At 36.9% G+C, this 17098-nt stretch overlaps 1 protein-coding gene and 1 long non-coding RNA gene across 2 annotated transcripts; one reads left to right on the plus strand and one right to left on the minus strand.

The window, feature by feature from the left end:
• Window positions 1-3756: 3756 nt before the first annotated feature.
• On the plus strand, window positions 3757-7051 carry LOC142531572 (cinnamoyl-CoA reductase-like SNL6). The gene is made up of 4 exons (XM_075637755.1): window positions 3757-4182; window positions 5264-5445; window positions 5899-6093; window positions 6388-7051. The coding sequence occupies exons 1-4, from the start codon at window positions 3918-3920 to the stop codon at window positions 6832-6834; spliced, it is 1089 nt and encodes a 362-aa protein (XP_075493870.1). The 5' UTR covers window positions 3757-3917; the 3' UTR covers window positions 6835-7051.
• A 958-nt stretch (window positions 7052-8009) lies between these two features.
• Window positions 8010-12480, minus strand: LOC142531165 (uncharacterized). Its single transcript, XR_012816221.1, has 3 exons — window positions 12344-12480; window positions 8840-9419; window positions 8010-8751 (listed from the first exon to the last, which is right to left on the minus strand). It is a non-coding gene; the product is annotated as an uncharacterized LOC142531165 (long non-coding RNA).
• Window positions 12481-17098: the final 4618 nt, after the last annotated feature.

Here is a 17098-nt window from a genome sequence, read left to right on the forward strand (position 1 = left end):
TTTTAGAGTAAAGCATATGCAGTTGATCATTTCTCACTTGTGCATGACGAATTTGCGGGAAAAATGGCCGGAAAACTAAAATCGGAGCCAAGTGCCAAGTAAAGTTGATGATGTCCAGAAGGTATGGCGCTCGGGCGATAGTTTTCTACCGCCCGGGCGCGAGATTGATCTTCCAAAGAGGCAAAGTACAGAGAGTTCGGCGCTCGGGCGGTAACTTTCTACCGCCCGAGCGCGAGATGCCACAAGCCCCAAGCAGACTACAGTAGATGTGGCGCTCGAGCGGTAATTTTATACCGCCCGAGCGCCGTTTATTTTTGGAAAAAATTCATAGCCGATTCCTTACCTTATGTGCTGAAGGGGGATGATATAAAAAGGTAGGTTGGACGTTTTAGAGGGGGGGAGACGAGATTTCAGAGCCGCCACAAGCTTTGGAGAGACTTTTGCGCTTGGATTGAAGATTTGTAGTTTTCCGGGCGTCGTTCTTCGCGTTTTTCGTCAATTCTCGTATTTCTAATTTGGTTTTCATCTTTTAAACTTTGTTTTGTTCATTTTCAATCATGAATTTTGGTAGCTAAACCTTAATATTTGTTGGGATTTAAGGGGAGCCTACCCCAAACTTTGATTTGAATTAATTTTTATTCGATTGTTGCATAATTCTTGATTATACTATTGTTTTTCTTCGTGTTGTTAGAGCGTAGCTAACTTTAACAACGTTTTTATATTGCTAGTGAGTTCGAGAGAATAACTTGTGATAGGAACGAGTAGTATAATCCGTGGATCTACAATTTACATAGACATATGAAATTGGATACGCGCCGATAGTCATAGTCTTTAGGGTCGAAAACTAGGGGATTTCATAAATCGACATGCAATTCACTCTTGATAAATAATTAACGACATTTAATTACTTCATTGAGTCGAATTAGTTTGGCATATCTCGAGAGAGTGTGTTCAATTGTAAAGAAAATCCTGTCGGAAGCATATAATCACTATCGAACGAATTAATTAATTAACGAGGGGTAGGTGAACCGAAATTCCCAACAAATTCATTTCTCATTGAATTTTACTCAACATTTTAGATATTAATTCTCATTCATTACTTATTAAAGCATTTTATTTACATCTTCCTTTGAGCATAGTAGTGTTAATTACTCAATCAAATTTTCGTTGCTAAAGATCTAATAACTGAAACGAATAATTGTTAAATACAGTCCTCAGTGGAACGATACTCGTACTCACTTACATTATACTTTTACGTGACATCGTGCACTTGCGATTAATTTTCGAGCTTACAAAACCATATTTTTATTGGGGATTTTACTGTGCAAGTTTTGCTCGATCATTCATCCAAACTTGGTAATTTGCTTTTGGATTGGTTAGCGGCACTCCCATGAGACTAATATTTTTCATCTCCATTGGTATTTAAGGTACTACTTGCATTGGTCTTTGAGGTTATCAAATCCTCGATTTATCCAACTATGTTTGATGCAAAATAAATTAAAACAATTGAGAAATCAATTGATTCTTGATCAATGAAACTATGAATGCTCAAATAAAAAAATATAGAAGAAGAACATCTACCAAGCAAGATGTAAGTTGACCAAGATGTGATTTTGATTGAAGTCCAAATAGCCAAATAATGTTTTTATAATTCATCCTTTAGTGTTTTTGTGTGGCAAAAGTAAAGAAAAACACTAAGTTATTGTATTTTTGCTTGGGAGCTCGTTGTGAAGTTGCACTTGAACTTGGAGAATTAACTGATCAAGCCATGCTTTCACAAGCATTGAAAGATAAAATTCATGTGTTACATGAGTCACCAAGAGACTAAACGTGACATCCAGGTATGAAGAACACTCGACATTTATTCCTGGGATAGATGTGCACAGACAGTAGGAGAAAAGATGAAATGTAAGCTAGAAAATTTCGAGGAGTATTCTATGTCGGAGTTGTTAAAAATATCCAAGGGTAAGCACAATTCTAATGGTCCAACATTGAGATGGAAAATCATGCCCAAGATATTGAAGATGAGATTTATCTAAGATTAGGAAGGTGTCACAGTGTTGATGTATGTAGTGGTGGCAGACATGGCATTAGAAAAAACACTAATGTATGAAGGAGAGCTAAGATGTTGCAAGGTTTGAGTTTTAGGAACATTGATTTACTCATTTAAACTCATTCAGACATATTCACTAACACCTTATATCAAAGAAGAAAATATATGTACAACATTACAATAATTTACATATACATGGAGAGTATAGTGAAGAGGATGAAGTAGAATGATGTTGTACGCTTGTGGGAAGAGGTATGAGGTGACAATGGTGATTGCGCCAGCGTTTATATATGAGTTTTTTTTACTGCTTGTAGTCATCACAAGTCAAGTGAAGAATTAGATAGAAGAGATTTTTGAATCAAATGGATTGCAATGAGGAGTTTTTGAGATGGAGAGATGAAATTAAAACTTACAAGTTGAAAGAGGATGGAAGAATGAAGATATTTCCCAAACAATTACTCGACATAATTAATCTTTCTATTCATCTAACTTCATTTTGGACCTCATTGTTGTGACTCGAAGGAGAATAGACTAAAATTATCATAATAAATAGCCAAATTGGCTAGGAGGGCAGTTGTTGCACTCAAATTTTGCAAAAACCCAGCAATAGCAAAAAAGCCAACAACAACAAATGTTCATTAGCTGTTATAGCTCAAATTTAGCCAAGTCCCATCAAAAAACTTGTTGGTGCAAAAAGAAGGCCAGACATAGAGGAAGTTGACCCACGATCCACGATTGATGATCGTGAAAGATGGTTGGAACAACTCAGAAGAATGAAACAAAAACATAAGCGATGATCAGAAAAAATTCTCTCGAAAAAATCAACAAAAACCTACAACAAAGTTTCTGCAAAATTATTTCAACCATTTGTCGTTTATTTCAATTTTCAATAGTCAAATTTCTTTAATCTTCAACCTGTTTTTCCAATTTTATTGTAAAATGTTGCTCAAATTCATAACATCATAATTAGAGTTTATATTGTTCATGGATTCTCTCAATAATTTCATCATATTACTCAGTTTTTTTTTTTTTTTTTTTGCTTTGAAATCATATCGAGATTATTATAACGAACGGTCGAATCAAGGTACACAACGCTTGATAAAAAAAATCAGATCATTTTACATTTGGCACGATCACGTGCCTGACACGCTCACAAATTTTCGTAATAAACAACTACTAAGAAAATATTTTTAACAAAGTCCAAATTCTAAATAATTATGTACATATACAACCATAAATTAAATTTAAGATGTTAAAAATAAAAAAAAAATTCAAAAAAACAATTGAAACCCATTGAATCGATTTTCCATTTCAATACCGGTCCGACCGATTTTGGTCAGTGAAACAATTCTTAGGCGATATCCGAAACAAACCCGTGACCGATTCAACATATTGTGTAGAAGCTTGGCACACTTGAGATATGATATATGTAGATGGGATATATATCCAAATCCTATTCCGAAAATAATTTAATTTTATTTGTATATATTTAAAAAATACTATATTTGGCCATTTTTAACGTTTGCTAAAATAAACTATCAAAAATCTCTTTAAACACACACATGAATAATTTAATCTATTGGATTTTTAAATAGCAAAATTGTAAATATTATTTTATGGTATATTATAACTTATCATTAAAACATTTTAAAATAATAGAATTTAATTATTTAAAATTGTTGTTTAAATATGAATCGAGGCCGCCAAGCCATAGCGAGCGAGTAAAATTAGCGGCCGGCGCCATTTGGATGATCCTCGCCCGCTTATTTCTCCATCCAAAATCTTCCAATAAATCCTACATATAAATCATAAGCGAAAATCATTGTGATATAGCAGCAATTTCTACCTCTGCGAGTGTCTGGAAATGGGTATTCTGCGATTGGAGGAGACCCAGAAGGCGGAGCTTGAGGAATTCCGGCGGATGCTGTTGTCTTGCGCTGCCGTGCACCGCCGGAAGGACGAGGATGTGCTTAAGGACAGAGGAAATGCGTTGGCGGGAGCTCCGGACGACGACGTATTGCTGGACAAGCTGGTCTGTGTCACCAGTGGTGTATCATATCTTGGCATCGCTATAGTGAACCAGCTCCTGGTTGATGGGTACTCCGTGAGGATTATCGTCGATAATGAAGGTGAAATTGTGCTTACTTTGAGCTGTTTTTTCCCTTTTAGTTCGTTCCTTTCGTTTGCCGCGTGTTGCAGATGGATCAAACTATTGATTTCCAGAGTTTTAGTTAATATTACGAAGTACAGACGTTGATTTGTTTGAATTACACGCCAGTTTTGCTCGATGATTATGGAAATCACCCCTTCTTTTCTTTCTTTTCTTTTTCGGGTTTTTTGGCATCCCGTTTCATAATTTCCTCTCGTGTTTTTGGTGCCGATGATTGTTCCAAGATTTGAGTGATTTGGTTTCTTGATGTTCCATTGTTTAACGGGTGATCGTTGCACTTTCTGGCGCAAAATCCAGTTGAATTTCCCGTTGTGCTTGCTACTTGTGAAAGCTTTTTGCTCTTGCGTGATAATCGATATATGTCCCCTTGTTCATTAATTTTTGATTTTTCATCCAACTTTTAACTCTGTTTTAATCATTTCATAATAATATGCGCCCATCTGTTTATATATATTTTATGTTTTTAGTTTACTTTACAGAGTGAGGAATGTTCTTCGCAAAAATCTCATTTTACACATTTATACTGCAACTAAACTGGCAGGATTAAATCAAAATAACCAACTATAGTTAATGTTTGTAAAAAGAAAATATTTTGAGTATTATTTTCAACCATTTGGAAATTTTAGGAAGTTAATTTTCAGGTTTAATTTTTATTAATTGATTTTGCATAAAATGGAGATGCTTGCCATTAATTTCCTGTAAACACAAGGTTAAAATGCTTTTCACTCTAAAATGATGGGAGTTTCTTTTCATGGGTCCTAATGAACAGCCCACATGTTGAAAACCACTCATTTTTATATATGTTTTCTAGAAGGCACGTGATATGTTGGATGGTACCACAAGTAATAGAAAAAAAGCACTGATTTTCATCCTTTCATGTGTTTCTTGTTTTAAAAAAAAACAGACTTTATGTCTTAATTTTTTAGATTAATGGGTCATTGCAAAAAAAAAATCTTCACGCTTGTTGTTCGTGTACAAGTCTATCTTTAGGATTGGCCTGTGAATTTATTTAATTTAACGATGTTGAATGGAAAAAGCAGAAGACGTCGAAAAGCTGAGGGAAATGGAAAATTCCGGTGAAATGAGACTAACCAACAGCGTTGTTGAAGTAGTCACGGCCAAGCTTACTGATGTTGAGAGCCTAACCGACGCCTTTGATGGTTGTCGTGGTGTGTTTCATACCGCTGGTTTCGTGGACCCTGCTGGTTTATCCGGCTATACTGTGAGTTGCTTTCTGTTTCATTGTTCAATCTTCTCTTCATTCCCTTCCTCACACAAATGCACATCTCGTTTACTACTCTGTTTACGCATTTCCGCTGTCGATGTTATTAGCTTGAGCTTCTAAAATATGCATTTGTCATGCACAGCACTCTGCTTTGATGAGATTCCCCCAGGGCTCGCGAGGAAATGTCTAAAACGACTATAGTTAACCAAGCAATGTTTAGATAACATGGAACTTCGGCATCAGATTTAAATTGCAAACTTAAATTAATTTATTGATAAGATTAAAGTTGATGATGATGCTGTTTGTTTTGAATATATACTGGGTTGAGTTTGTTTTGCCTGTTTAAATTATTATCAGTTGAAGAAACTGTTCAATATCTATCTTGAAAAACAAACAATATCAATTCTTACGTGTTTTAATATTAATGCTGCACTCTTTTGTTCTTTGTAGAAAGTAATGTCCGATATTGAAGTGAATGCAAGCAAAAATGTCATAAAGGCGTGTGGGATTTCGCCTTCCGTTAGACATTGTGTACTAACTTCTTCACTTTTGACCTGCATCTGGAAAGATAGTTCTTGTGATGAATCTTTTAACCGGATTGATGACAAATGCTGGAGTGATGAATCTGTTTGCCTGGAAAAGAAGGTACTCCCAAAATCATCAATGTTCCCCCCTCTCAATTTGAGTTCTCCATTGTTCTTTATGGGCCAATATGGACGAGTAGATTGGAGGGTGGGGTTAAACCTTTTTTTTAAAAAAAAACTATACACGTAAAGTTTCGTAATTTATTTTCATGTAAGCGGTGCAATTGTGCACGTGAGTTTGATAATAATCTTATTACATGTGAAATGACCACATCGCTGCCACTAGTTTTAATCATCAACACCTTTCAGAAATTGCTTGTTAAAGTATAAAGCATTTTGTTTCTAAACAATACAGCTCTGGTATGCCCTGGGGAAACTAAGAGCAGAAAAGGCAGCTTGGGAAACTGCGAAGGAGAATAACTTGAAACTAGCCACAATTTGTCCCGGACTTATCACGGGATCCAAATTCTTCCATCGAAATCCAACCCCTACGCTTGCTTATCTTAAAGGAATCCAAGAAATGTATACAAAGGGGTTGCTAGCAACTGTCGACGTTAATAGATTAGCAAAGGCGCATGTAAGAGTATTTCAAGAGATGAAAAAGGCAGCATGTGGGAGATATATTTACTTTGATCAAGTACTAGACAGCATAGATGGGATCGAAAATCTGGCTCGAGAAACGGGCTTAAACATGAGCTCGATTACAGGTGGTGCCTCTTCTAGCAACGGTGCTCGTTTTGAACTTTCAAATGGAAGGCTTGTAAACTTGATGTCGAGAACATGGAGATGTAATGATGAATAAGTCATAGAGGTTAGTATTCTGGGTTTTTCTTGATCAATTTAAAGGTGTGTGATACCGCCTCATCTACTACGCTTATTCCGTCGGTGGCAAACACCACGATTGATCAAGCATTTTTACTTATGAGCAAATGGCGAAGATTTAGTATAAGATGTATGAGACTCCAAATAAATGATAATGTTTGTATATGTGATGACAAATTTAAGTCAGCTTCAAATAATTCCAGCTTCCTTTGACAAACATATTGATGTTATGCACAAAGTTTTGGGCTTGGGTTAGAGGTGAGCATTCGGCTCCGACCGAGCCGAATAAATAAAAACCGAACCAACCAAACTTATTTTCCGCTTGTTCGAACTCAAACCGACATATATTAACTAGTACAACCAAACAAACCGAACCAATATAAGATCGCTCCAATTATGTTTTAAAAAATGAAAAATCTCGAGATAGAGGAGATTGTGGAAGAAGATAAGAATGTTGATGCAGCGGTTGGGGAATAGAGCTCCAACACCAAAAAGAGATAGTCATTTTTCTCCTACCATTTTAGAAGAAGAGCTTCTCCCAAGTTTTAGACAATCAAGCGTAGGAGAATATGATGGACGTACCGATCCTGAAGAACACCTGAGAAGATTTGAGAATGCAGCGTTGTTGCATCAACACTCAGATGGAGTAATGTGCAGGGTGTTCCTGGGTACGTTGGTAAGATAAGCTCAACAATGGTTCAATACACTACAATCCAACTTCATACGGTCTTTCGAGGAGTTTTCTATGGCCTTCTTACATCGATTTGCTAGCAACAAGAGGTACCAAAAAATTACGTAAGCTTGTTTGTGATGAAGCAACAAGAAATGAAACTTTGGGATAGTTTATTCAGCGCTTCAACAATGCAGCGCGGAAATACTGGCTGCTACCTCTGACATTATGATAAGTGCCTTTACTCAAAAATTAAAAGATGGGAAAAATGAAAATTAAATTTTATCTACTAAGGCCGAGTCTAGTAGAGGAGAAGAGGTTGTGAAAACAAAAGTTAGATTCTGTCTACTAAGCGTGAGCATGGCAGAAGAGAAGACGTGAGGAGAGAAAAGGAGCTTTGGCAAGCTCGCACCTTAGTTGATGAGCTTTGGTGAGCTCGCACCATAGTAGTTCCAAAAAGTCGAAGATAAATTCAAAAGAAACAATATATTCAAATATAAGATACTCAATGTAGCATAAGAGTGTTCAATAAGAGTGGACCTCATACATATCAAACGCACACAAAAGGAAGTAGCCGAATATAAGCGTCATACAGGCCGTAATGGCATAATAAACTAAGTACGAAAAATAAAGTGGCCGAGTGCGTGACAAAATATGGTCGAAGGCATATATCATCTGCAACGACGACAATATAGCATAAACAGGTCTATAGGTCGGGAGGAAGGCCCGCTAAGAGATCCCTAAGGTTGATAAGGTCTTTGGGAGCACCTGTTTGAGAATACCAATGAGCCTTCAAGAGGTTGACTATACTCTCAAATCCTACCTCCAAATAACGAAAAGCTTTCGGACTACAGATCTCGTTGAATTCTTCAGACTTGAGAAATTCTTCTTTGAACGAGGAGGATTCCTTCACGAGTTGTGCCTTGGCGTCCTCGAGATCCTTGCGGGCTTGTGCTGCTTCATCTTGGGAAACCTTTAGCTCTTTCTTCAACTTCTGAAGCTTTGTTTTGTGGTCTTTTGTCAGTTGCTGAAGCTCCTCCTCTTTCTTCTACAAAAGCTCATCATATCGAGCCCGAGACTTCGAAAGCTCTCCAGCATGTGTTGCCTTCGCCTCGTCGATCGTCGCCTGAAGCTAGTCGTGAAGATCCCTACTCTCGTGCGAGTCGTGGTAGTTGTTCGTCCTGAAGACATCGGCGCGCTCAACCAACTCTTCTAGATACATGACGCCTTGAACAAAGGAGACGAGAATGAGAAGACAAGAGGAAAATTAATCATATATTTAACATCAAGTTAAAGTTTAAAGGGAGAAACATACTTCGGTGAGACTGTTGCATGTCTGTCGGGCAAGATCAGACAACCCCCAACGAATTCAAAAATGTTGCATCTGGGTGGGAAAGGAGTTGAAATAACAGCTTCTGTACTATGTTGGTAGGATCTCGTCCAACAATAACTGATTCCGGGGTATACAAAGGGTGTATCTCCGGCCCAGAAGAATGTTCATCGTCTGATCCTGACACCTCTTGAGAAGAGGCCGATATGATTGAGGTCGCGAAAAGTTTTCGTTTATCTTTCTGTTGGACTGATGAGCTTGGATAGGTGGGAGTTTTCTTCTTGCCAGAGTAAGGAAGAATGGACTTGGCCCAAGGAGACGGGGATGAATCAGACTTTCTTGGGGGATTCGTAGAGGAAACTCGCCTCTAGGTTGAGGAGGATGAGCCTGCTTTTTCTTCGCAGAGGTAGGCGAGCCAACATGTTTCTTTTCAGGAGTGGAGCAATTTCCCTTCGTGTTTGTCATGATGGCTGGGGTACCTTGCTTCTTGGGTGCCATTCATGAACCCCCAACCTTTATTTTTTCTCAAGCTCGCGGAGAAATATAGCATTCATGACTTTAGTATCTGCGAATAAAAACAATAAACCAGATGAGAACGTTGTCAAAGAGCATAATAAGTAAAAATTAAACAAGTTAGTGTAAGAAGAAGAGAATATCTACCAGCTTCTCCTCTCAGTTTAATTTTGCATGACTTAACCCAACAAACACATGATATCTTCATATATAAGTTTGGGAATACTAATGCATATGTCCCCTGGTACATACTATACGTGTCTATGTTTTATCCTTCTTGAAACCCTTAGGAAAAGTAGGTTTGATGAAAGTGAGGTATCATTCCGTGGTGCAAGTCCACTCTTTGGGAGTTCGGATAAAAAAATATATTTCCTCCAATCCTTTATGTGACTAAGAGCCTCATCAAAAAGTTTGCGACTGGATCGAGAAGTTACATAGAAAGGTCCTTCCCTAGATTCGGCCAAGACCAAAAAGTAGGAGAAATGTGTGCAATCTAGAGAAAAGCCTAGATCTCATAGTAACACCACGAAGCTACATATTGAAAAAAAGGTATTGGAGGTAAGTTGACCTAAGTGCACCTGGTAATAACTGTTGAGCACTTGGAAGAACTCAAATAGAGGAAATCAAATACCTGCTTCTAACTGATGTTGGAAAAATGTATAGCGACCCTTGGGACCGCTAGATAAAGTCGGTCTTGAGAGGTCGAAATGATGATTTTGTGGGAAGAGGGAATGTGTCATAGAGCCCTGAGGTCTGACTCACTAGTAGGAGAGATGTGTGATGATATGTGGTCATACCAAAGTGTATCGGCATTGACTATGTTCATCTTTTGATTTACGTGACAGATTTCCTTACCAGGACAACTATGGATTATGATCTCCTTCTCGTGGGAGTTGGGGAAAAGTTCGGGATCTTCAAAGAAAGTCCTTGTTTCATCATACTCACTAGATCTCTCGTAAACACTCGAGGAATTGAACTCAGAATCAGAGGAAGACGTAGATTTTAAGAGTAACTAAAGTAGGAGATGAAAACTTACTCGGAAGGAGCGTAGGAAAATATTTGAGGTAAAAGATTAGGGGAACGAGCGAATGGACCGTTGAAGTCGGACAAAATATTGGCCCAGGAAGAGAGCAACTCGTATCGTCGGCATTGGAAACCTGTCAGACCAACAGTGGGCGACGGGCGAGGCGAGATGGTGGTTAGATCAGGCGAGATGGTGGTGAGGGCGAGGCTGAGGGCTAGGGCGAGGCTGCAAGGGAGGAGGAAAGGGAAATGAGGTGCGGCAAACGTCGGAGAGGCGAGAGGGGCGAGGTGAGGTGGTGGTTAGATGAGGTGATATGTCGAACAAGGGTTGGGCGAGGCGAGCAGCTAGGGCGATGGGCAAGCAATTGATGATACATGGCGAGGACGAGGCGGCATTAGAGAGATGCGGTTGTGGGCGATGGAGGAGGCGAGGGGAGAAGAGGTGAGGTTGCGAGCAGGCGAGGATATGGCGAGGGCGAGGGTGATGAGGAGAGCGAGGATGAGGCGAGGCGCTGAGAGAGGGACGAGGCTAGGGCGAGGTGAACAGGCATGGGCGAGGCGAGGGTGTTGGGGCGAGGATGGGGGAATGCGCAAGCGTGGGTGAGGCGAGGCGAGGCGAGGGCGAGGGCGAGGGTGTTGGGCGTGGGCGAGCGCACTAGGGCGAGAGGCGAAGGACGAGGGTGAGGGCGAGGCTATGGAGAGGCGAAGGGGAAGCGGAAGGGGAGAGGTAGTGAATGAAGGGAGGAGAAAATATTGTGTGGGGAGAGTATAATAAAGTGGGGAGGGGATAACTATTTATAGGGGAACCCAAAAAAATATGAAAAGTGATCGATGGATGGCGTGTATTGGGATATGGGAAGGGTCAACGCAATTAATCGAACTTTGAACATGCGATTCAATTCGACTTGGGAGGGGGAGACTGATTGTACCCAATGAATGAGCCCATCAGGTGATCAGGCCCAAACCAAACTTTGGACCCTCCAAGGTAGGTGGTCCATGATGAACCTCATGTGCTCTTCTCTAAGTACCAGGTTTGAAAGCCTAATTTATTCATTCACTATATTGACTTTCAGTAGCATCTTTAGCTGCTCTCTCATTTTTGTTCGCAGTATCTGACTTGAACATCGGAGGAGCTACGCCTGGACACCCTCTCGACCCCATTCTAACGGTCTCGTTTGTGATTTCAGGCCCAAAGTATGTCCGAGATCTGAATTCGGGCTAGTCTCGTCTACCAGAATCGAACCATATGTTTCTAGTGAGGGATAATAAAATATTGTGGGGGAGAGGAGAATAAACTGGGGATAAGATAACTATTTATAGGGGAACCAAAAAAAATGAAGGGTGATGGGAAAGATCAGCGCAATAAATCGAACTTTGAACATGTGATTCAATCCGACTTGGGAGGGGGAAAACTGGTGATATTCCATGAATGAGCCCACCAAGTGATCAGACTCAAACTAGACTTTGGACCCTCGACCTATTTCTAACCAAGGTAGTTGTTCCTTGATGGATTTCATGTGCTTTCCTATAAGTACTAGATTTGATAGCCTAATTTATTCATTTCACGATATTACTCTCAACATCATCTTTAGCGGAGCTCTTTTTTTTTAACTGACTTGAGCGTTAGAAAGACTACGTCGGGACAGCCTCTCGACTCTTTTTTAACGATCTCGTTTGTGCTTTCAGATTCAGAGTAGATCCGAAGTCTGAATTCGGGCTAGTCTCGTCTACCGGAATCGAACCCTGTATTGTAGTGAATATCACTTATGTTCTCGCCAATTCCCTCCACTTTTTTTGCCCAATGTTTCGATTGTTTTTGTTCATTTCATGATGCGGGATCTGAGATTCTCGCTTGTTCTTTAGCCAAGAAGTTGCAGATTTATCTCCCACGGATTCATAATTGTATATACATATATGATAACCGAATTTACCAAATTTGAGAATAATATTTACCTGTCACAGATTCACAAGTCCCGATTTCTCTCTGCTGGTTTTGATTTTCTCTTGTTCAAAAGATAGGGCATGCAGTCGGCAACTGGGATCTCGGGAAGAAGATAGAAACTAGAAACGAACGATGAAAGAAGCTAGGGCCGCATGTTTAGTTTAGGTTTCTGAAATGGGCCAAGGACTAGAGTTTAAAGACTAGCCCAAGAGAATAAACCATTTAAAGTAAGGCCCAAATATACATTTTTTAATTAAAAAACTTAATCGGTTTAACCAAATTTTAAGATTCATAACCGAAATCGAATTGAATTAACCGCTATTTTTCGAGATGAAAACCGACCTACATAACAAATCGAACCAATTTCCGAAATTAATCGGTTCGGTTGGTTATTTTGATCGGACCAATATTTTGCACACCCCTAATAATAACATTCATCAAAATTATACACAATAATAACACTTAATAATAATTTAGCTACAAAAGACGGTAATATTATTAATTAAGGTCACAAATTATGATATTTATTATTTAATATAATATAAAATATAAATATATTATTATTAATATAGATACCAAGGCTGATCCAGTAAAACTCGTTAACATCAATACTGAGCATTTATATGAGAAGAAGTCCTTTGTTCTCTCAATCCACTAAAATACCTGAGCATTTACCGAACTCGAATCTATTAAAGTTGATTTCAAAGTTGTACATATAATGTAATGAAATAAAGTTATATATCTAAAATAATTTATTTTTCCAGCTCTGGATTAAATAATAAAGGCAAAAACTTGTGTGAGACGGTCTCATGAGTCGTATTTTGTGAGACATATCTCTTATTTGAGTCATTCATGAAAAAGTATGACTTTTTATGCTAAGAGAATTACTTTTTGTTGTGAATATCAGTAGGATTGAATCCGTCTCACAGATAAAGATTCGTGAGACTATATCACAAGAGACCTACTCAAATATAAACTAATCAAATCGAAATCCAATTTCAGAGTTAAAATTACAATACTATCTGAACATTTGACTCCACTTGTCGATGTGGTGTATCATATATTTCAAGGTCAAAAAAATTCAGAAATCAAAACGTATGCATACATTATCTATGTAAACAAAAACAATAATGGGATTTCGATCAGAATAATGATTTTTTTAAAAGTTTATAATTAATATATCAACTAATTAATTAAGTATTAATAATATTTAAATATATAAATTAAAAAAAAAATTGTCTTGAATGTCAGGTCGGGATCAGGTGCGTCTGGCCAGCCAGGAATGGACCCATAAAGCCACAATTGAAGATTAATTAATTATAGGTAACATCCCATGTGGAATCCCCGTGCTTTCTTTGGAACTTGTTATTTTTTTTAATTATTATTATTACATTTTCATATACTTTTTGCCATTCATTTAGAGCACAACCATTCAATAAGTCTTACAAGACAACTTATAATTTAAAAATATTAATTGCTTTTTAGGGGTGAGAAGTATCCAAATTGATTAATCAGTTCATAAGTTTCCCGTGGAGACGATACATGATCATATGATTCATCGTAGAATATAATAATTCACGAGACTCTATCATAGATCAATTTTGTGAAATCTGTATGTGATTCGATGGACTCGTGGGAAAATATTTTTTTTTTATGTCTAAAGTATTATTTTTCACTCTATTTATGGATCGAGTCGATTCGTTTTCTCATACATAGATCTGTGAGATCGTATCATAAGAAACATATTGATGATTTATAATCGAGATATTATCTTAAGTAATCGAAGTTCGTAACAGTCTACTTAAAACATCATTTTACTCAATTATCAATTATTAAATTAAAAGTGTCGAATCCTAATAAATTCGTTTTGCTATCTCATTTTTAATGTGAATTTATACTATTAAAATACCACATTAAATACAATTAATATAATGGAACATGATCATTCATGCAATATTAAAGGACGAACTTTTGTATAATTGAAAGATCACTCGATATCTATGAGACGAGTAAACTCTACCGATATTCATAATAAAAATTAATATTCTTAGCATAAAAAGTAATATTTTTTCATGGATAACCCAAATAAGATATCTGTCTCACAAAATACGACCCGTAAGACCATCTCAAAGATAATAGTGTATTCATTAAACATCTTGTGAATTATGATGTGATTATTTGATAATTTTGTTAAATCCCATTTAGAAAAAAGAAACTTAAAAACTCATTTCTTATTGATATGTTAAACTACAATAAATTAAATTAGTTACACTATATATATTAGGAGTAGGTCTCTTGTGAGACGGTCTCACGAATCTTTATCTGTGAGACAGGTCAACCCTATCGATATTCACAATAAAAAGTAATACTCTTAGCATAAAAATTAATAATTTTTCATGAATGACCCAAATAAAATATTTGTTTTATAAAATATGACTTGTGAGATCGTCTCACACAAATTTTTTAAGATAAATTAACGTAATCGCATCGAATACTTTTGCATTCTTCGAAAACACATGCTCCCTCTCACATGGTACATGTTGGAATCCCCACCTATGTACATGTCAACCATCCACCTAGACTCACTTCGAAAACACATGATGCTCACTCTCACATGGTACATGTTGAAATTCACACTTATGTACATGTAAACCATCCACATAGACTCACACGTGTGTGTCTATATATATATATATATATATATATTATCATCTTGTCCCAAATAAATAAGGTATATTTTTTCCGATTATTTCTATACTTAGTAGTATTTATTTTTTCTTTTTTACTAATATACGTAATTAACTAATAAAATAGGGGTATGTTAGTAAAAAAATATTTCCAAAATTTGTTTGTAAATTTTTATTTTTCAATAATTGTCTTATTCTGTGTGAAAATATAAACAAATCTATATAGCTGGGACAAAAGGGATACATACATATATACATACATATATACACACACTAGCGATCGAGGCCCGCGTTGCGTGTAACATAATATTAGATATATGAAATATTGTTTAATCGATTTATATAATGAATATTGGACATTTATAATTTGATATGAATATTATAATTAGTGTGTTCGTACATATTATTGTGTATCACAAAAATTATATTTCTCTATTAAACTTAATTTCAATAAAAAAATTATAATATTATCATAGGAAAAAAAGTTTTTTTGTATTGAAGAAGAGGGTAAAAAAAAAAGAAATTTGATGTCCTCTTCGAATCGTTTTTCTAACCCTATATATATATATATATATATATATATATATATATAGACGAAGGGATGTCACGTAAATTACGACATTCTACTTTGGAGCTAAGTTTTCACAAAATTGGGACCTGCCATGCATGGCTCTCTCATTCAAGTCTTTCATGTTCCCTTTCATCTTTCATTTTTTAGGACAAATTTTACAACTTTTTAAATTTTACTTGCTAAATATTCAATTGACATCTTCATATCTAGCCATTAATCTCACTTGTCAGTTTTTTAAAAAATTTATTAAAATATTTCCATTCTAATGGCAAATTGTTTGTCAATGGTGGTCAATAAATTAATTATCAATAATTACTAGTTAGAGTGAAAAGAAGCTATTCTATCCCATTAAGATTGAAAACTAATTTCGATTTAAACTCGAATATGTTTGTATATGTGTTTGGTCGAATTCATACGCTTCATTGTAAAAACTCTTTCAAGACAATCTTACAAATCAATTTCATGATATGAATTTATTATTCGATCCGATTCGTGAAAAAATATTATTTTTCATTCTTTTTATGGATTAAATTGAGTAGTTTCATCAACATAGATTCGTGAGACCGTCTCATAAGAGACCTACTCATTATCAAAAAAACTCTAATGAGATTGTTTTACAAATCACTTTGGTGAGATAAATTTCATATATATTCGATCCGAATCATAAATAAATTTTATTTTTATATCAAAATATTTTTTTTCATTCAATATATATATTGGATCAATCCATCTTATAAATTTTATGAATAATAAACTTGATTTATATGATTTCTCATGTATGTCTAATGACTGTCAAATACATTTTGTACTATGGAGTGTACTCCACGCGGGATTTTGTGCGCGTGGTCTTTCGTGCTCCCTTTTCAGCAAAAATGTCAACCTTCTCAGCATTAAATACATGAACAGGTGTGCTCTTCGGAATTACAAGAATAATTACATTGAAAAACTCCCATATTTCGAAAAGCAACAACTTCACATTTCGTACGTACGTTGGAGGGACGTAGTGTTTATTGAATCCTTCAAAGCCCAATAAACCCCATCATTTTCCTCCACTTTTTCACTCCTTTGTTGGCAGAAATGGGGATAATTCGCCATTGTTCTCTGATGAAGAATTCACATGTTTTCGGTTGACGATTGATCCCAAATTCAGGGAAAAGGGTTTTTTTGTGTTCGGTGTTTTTAGCAGAAAAGTTATTTAGATCGAGTGCATTTCGAAGCATATTAATTGATCCATATCAATGTACGATCAAAACCCATCTCCAGCTTCGTCGACTTCTCCGAGCGCCGCCGTGGGCAGAAGCCGCCGACATCAATGCCGGAGACGGCACATGGTGGAGGAGGACGAGGGAGATTTGGTCGCGTGCACCGGGGAATCATGCCAGTCTTGCACCGCGTGGGTGATAGCCGACTGCGTGGCGCTCTGCTGCTGCCCCTGCGCGGTGGTGAACCTGCTGACGCTGACATTCTTGAAGCTCCCCTGGGCGGTGGCGCGTAGATTCATCCGCCGC

This window comes from Primulina tabacum, chromosome 17 (genome assembly GCF_025594145.1).
Source record: "Primulina tabacum isolate GXHZ01 chromosome 17, ASM2559414v2, whole genome shotgun sequence".
Taxonomy (NCBI): domain Eukaryota; kingdom Viridiplantae; phylum Streptophyta; class Magnoliopsida; order Lamiales; family Gesneriaceae; genus Primulina; species Primulina tabacum.